Source organism: Ochlerotatus camptorhynchus, unplaced genomic scaffold (assembly GCF_037179485.1).
Source record: "Ochlerotatus camptorhynchus isolate MF236.1 unplaced genomic scaffold, CSIRO-AGI_Acam_v1.1 ptg000233l, whole genome shotgun sequence".
Lineage (NCBI taxonomy): Eukaryota > Metazoa > Arthropoda > Insecta > Diptera > Culicidae > Ochlerotatus > Ochlerotatus camptorhynchus.
In genome coordinates, this window is record NW_027040723.1 from 222,548 (window position 1) to 226,750 (window position 4,203).

General features: G+C 41.5%; 1 protein-coding gene across 1 annotated transcript; it reads left to right on the plus strand.

The window, feature by feature from the left end:
* The first annotated feature begins 635 nt into the window (after positions 1 to 635).
* Positions 636 to 3,419, plus strand: LOC135704324 (probable splicing factor, arginine/serine-rich 6). The gene is made up of 3 exons (XM_065225756.1): positions 636 to 846; positions 920 to 1,368; positions 2,512 to 3,419. Exons 1-3 carry the CDS (start codon positions 844 to 846, stop codon positions 2,804 to 2,806), a joined length of 747 nt encoding a protein of 248 aa, XP_065081828.1. The 5' UTR covers positions 636 to 843; the 3' UTR covers positions 2,807 to 3,419.
* Positions 3,420 to 4,203: the final 784 nt, after the last annotated feature.

Below are 4,203 nucleotides of genomic sequence, written 5' to 3' on the forward strand. Positions count from 1 at the left end.
AATAATTTTAAAATTCCTAACAATGGCTGATGCTACGAAGAAATTTACTAAAATTTAAGTGAAATCATAATAACATTTCCAGTAAACTGTATGAAACGTCAAAATCAGGTCAAAATGTATCATTCGCTCCTTCACGATTTATGATTATTTTTATGTTCAAGAACTGTTCGACTAAAATATCCGAGAAATATCATGGAAATTATATAAAAAAGAGCTTGTTTCATGAAGTAAGTAATATCAACAATCAATACGAAACTATCGATTTTAAATTGGCTCACTACTTGACTCGCCTATTGGTCCCAAGCAAATCGATTAACGTACCCTCATCGAACTAACTTTATGATTGTCGATGGGGCTTGAGCACTCCCAGTTCAGAGTTTTTGGCAGGATTCAACTGTTAAAGAGCAAAATAATTGAGTCCGCAGTACCCAGCTAATTTCCAGCAAAGTTTTAGTTTGCTTTACCTATTTCAGCAAACTGTTTTGCTGAAACCCATAATCGAAATTTTGTGTGTACCTACCAAATTTATATATGAAACCTATAGGTAAATTTTACTTCAGTCTAAATTCATACGTTAGCCAAGCTTATGCGTTACGTTTTGGTTGTCAGCTTCGCTTTGACAGTTAAATTTTCACTTCGGCATCTGCGCCGCGGGTTTTTTCAAAGGTCTTTTTCCTCCCATTTTCTGTGCGTGTAGCAGACTGGTTGGAAAAGGAGGACGGTTTTCAGTGAATTTAGATAAAAAGCGGAGTGAATTTAAGGAAAAATAACTGCTCTGCATCTTCTAGGGGGTGCTACTTCTGGAAAGAAGTAAAATTTAGGAATCGTTGTGGATAGCGCAAGATGGTAAGTGTTTTATTTCCGCTTGGCTTGGGTTGGATTGATTTTGAACATGGAGTCCATCTTTCTTTTTTCGCAGTCAAAGAAAATGTCTCGCTATCCTCACGACGCCAAAGTTTACGTTGGCGAGCTCGGCAACAATGCCAGCAAGCAAGAAATCGAAGATGCTTTCTCCTACTATGGTCCATTGAGGAATGTTTGGGTTGCTCGGAATCCTCCGGGATTCGCTTTCGTTGAATTTGACGACGCCCGGGACGCGGAAGATTCGGTCCGTGGCCTTGACGGTCGTACGGTTTGCGGTCGTCGCGTACGGGTGGAACTGTCCACCGGAAAGGGTGGTCGTGGTTTCCGCGGTGGTGGCGGCGGCGGTGGAGGTGGTGGCGGAGGAGGCGGAGGAGGAGGTGGTCCACCCCGCGGCAAGGGTGGCCGCGGAGGGTTCAATCCTGATGATCGATGCTACGAGTGCGGAGGACGAGGCCACTATGCTCGCGATTGTACCAAGTCCGGCAGGGGCAAAGGCCGCAAGAGGTAAGTTGGTGTTTTTTTTGTATATTAAACAGAACCAATGCTTGGAGTGGGTTGCGAGATGCGTTGAAGCTGGGGGTGGGGAGTAAGATTCAAAATCGATTTTTGCCATGTTGAAAAACATCATCTCGCAATGCCATCATCCGTTGATAAGCATGTAATCATAATGTTCGCATCTGAAAGGCCGATTTTTATTCTGGTATTGATTTTCACCAGAGTAGGGAGAGATGCATCGAATGAGAGGAAGAAAGACGAATTTCCTGATTGATTCAATGTGCGTTGCCCACCTCGTCGAAACCCGGCAGAAATAATGCTTCAACGCCTCCTCGTTGAGCACGTTGAATCAGTCATCGAAATTGTCGAAAGAAGCGTCCCCTAAGTAACAAGTGAGAGCTAGGCAGCGAGATCATCGCAGAATCAGCGAAGAGTCAAATGACGTAAAGATTCATCGTTCTCAAAGTCAGCTTCCTCAGCTAGTCGCCACGGGTCAAAAAGTATAATTGCAACCGCTTCTTCACCTGCGCTGAAAGCACCGAGATCTGCTTAGCTGCCTTTGAAAGGCAGGCAATTTTATCAATGAGAAAGCAACAGAGAACTCTTCACGTAGAAAACGACCAAGCTTACCAAAAATAAAAAGTCCGTTTGTCTTCAAGTCTTCTGTGCAAAGTCTACTAGAGAGTGTAAACGCACGCATCCAGTAACGTTTCTGCATGAGTCTTTCTACTGAAGTTTCCCGTGAGTGTTCTTTTTGCTTTATTTTTTTTACAAATTGCTCAAAGGTCAAACTATTAGGCAAGGTCGGTACAAACTAATAACGTATTTAATGCAATTTCCGCGTCATAAGACTGTTCACTTTAGAGAATAAATATTATTTAAGGCATTTGCGCACTTGAATCTTGCGACAGATTGGATGACAACAGGTCAGATAATTATTGTGCCCCAGATTGATTGGCGTTTGTTCCAATAACTTACTATGTCATTTGAATGGTTTTACGAAAAGTTTCTGAAAATCGCGCTATTTATGTTTCGTGAACAATAGTTATCTCCTGTTATCAATAACGTTTGACACTAGGTTTCCGGCGGTCGAGCATTCCCAGTTTCCTCTAACATAATGTTTTCTCTTTTCCCCGTCACCCGCTCCTATAGATCTCGCAGCCGTAGCCCTCGGTCTCGTTCACGCGAGTTGCGTACTCGTTCGAAGAGCTACAGCCGCAGTCGCAGCCGTGACCGGGATCGCGAACGTGAGCGTGATCGCGACCGCCGTTCCCGTTCCAAGACTCCGAAGAAAACGACCCGAGCTGAGCGTTCGGTGAGCCGCGATCACAGCAAATCGCCTCGTCGTTCCGTTTCGAAGGTCCGCAGTCGCTCAAGAACACCTCGTTCGGCGACTAGGTCCCGCTCGCGGTCGCATCGTCGCAATGGGACTTCACATCACGATTAGGAGAGCGCTGCTTACAAGTGGATGTTGCCAATAGGTCCAGACCACCGAGATTAACAACACACACACACAGGCAAATAAGAAGGATACAAAATCTTAAACTCCCAATTTGGAACGCAACAAAACTTGACACTCTTTATCGTTTTTGGCAGATAGAAAATGACCAAAAATATGATTTACTTAATCCGTAGTTGTAGGGGTTTCATGATTATTTCCATAAGTTTTAATACATTTAAGATTGAATTGTTCGTGTAGGTAAACAAACTATTTGAGATTGATAGTATTTGACGAAAAAAGTGCGCTGTAATTGCTGCCACGGGCACATGAATTCTTATACTAAAGCTAAGGAATAGTTGTTTAACTGTAATCTGACAAAAAATAATCAGCTCTCTGTACGGATTTTGAGAAACGCATATTAGATTCGCCGTGTCCATGCATTTATCATTTTCTCTAACCGAATGCTAGAAAAGAAGCAAAGTTTCATATCTGCCGCAGCAGCGGAATCTCCAATCATCAGTATAATTTTGTTCGTATGCTTTTATTTATAAATGTGGACTTAACAGAATACAGCAAAATAAATATATAAAAAGTATTTGAACTCAAGTTTGTCAAAGCAGTATTTGCGTGTATTTTTCATGTACTGTAGTATCACACGATCAATCATATAGCATATAACATTGCTCTCTCATTTCCATGAGATGTGAATCAAGCAGTGTTTGTTGAATTTTAGAAAAAAAAGTGTCTTTTTTTAACTCTTTATTTGTTCCAAATTCAAAATAAATTACATTTCATTTTAACCTAGGTGCTCCAGTACTACAGTAACTTACCAGCCTTAATTGATATGATATATATATCTAAGTGTTTTTACATTGTTCCTGCCTTGGTAATTCAGTATTTTAAACAGTACCTTGACTATATGTTTTTTAGTATTACTTCTACGTGAAGTCAACGATTTACATAGTTGAAGATGCTAATTTCAAATAACAGACTGTAGTGGTAATTTTTATACGATAGATGGAGATGGGCCTCCCTTAGCTCAGTCGGTAAAGGCGCAGCTACAAAGCAAGACCATGCTGGAGGTGGCTGGGTTCGATTCCCGGGTCGGTCTAGGAATTTTTCGGGTTGGAAAATGTCTCGACTTCCCTGGGCATAGAAGTATGATTGGACTTGCCACACAATTATACCAATGCAAAAATGGTACAGGCATCGAAAGCTCTCAATTAATAACTGTGGAAGTGCATCTAGAACACTAAGTTGAGAGCACGCAATAAGCTAATATGCGATATGCAATAAGCTTGAAATGCGAAGAAGAAGAAGAAGAAGGAGTAGATGAAAGCATAGAGTTGATAGTTCCGTTAGAGTACGGCAGTGTAAAGATTGTATATAGATATTAGAATAGC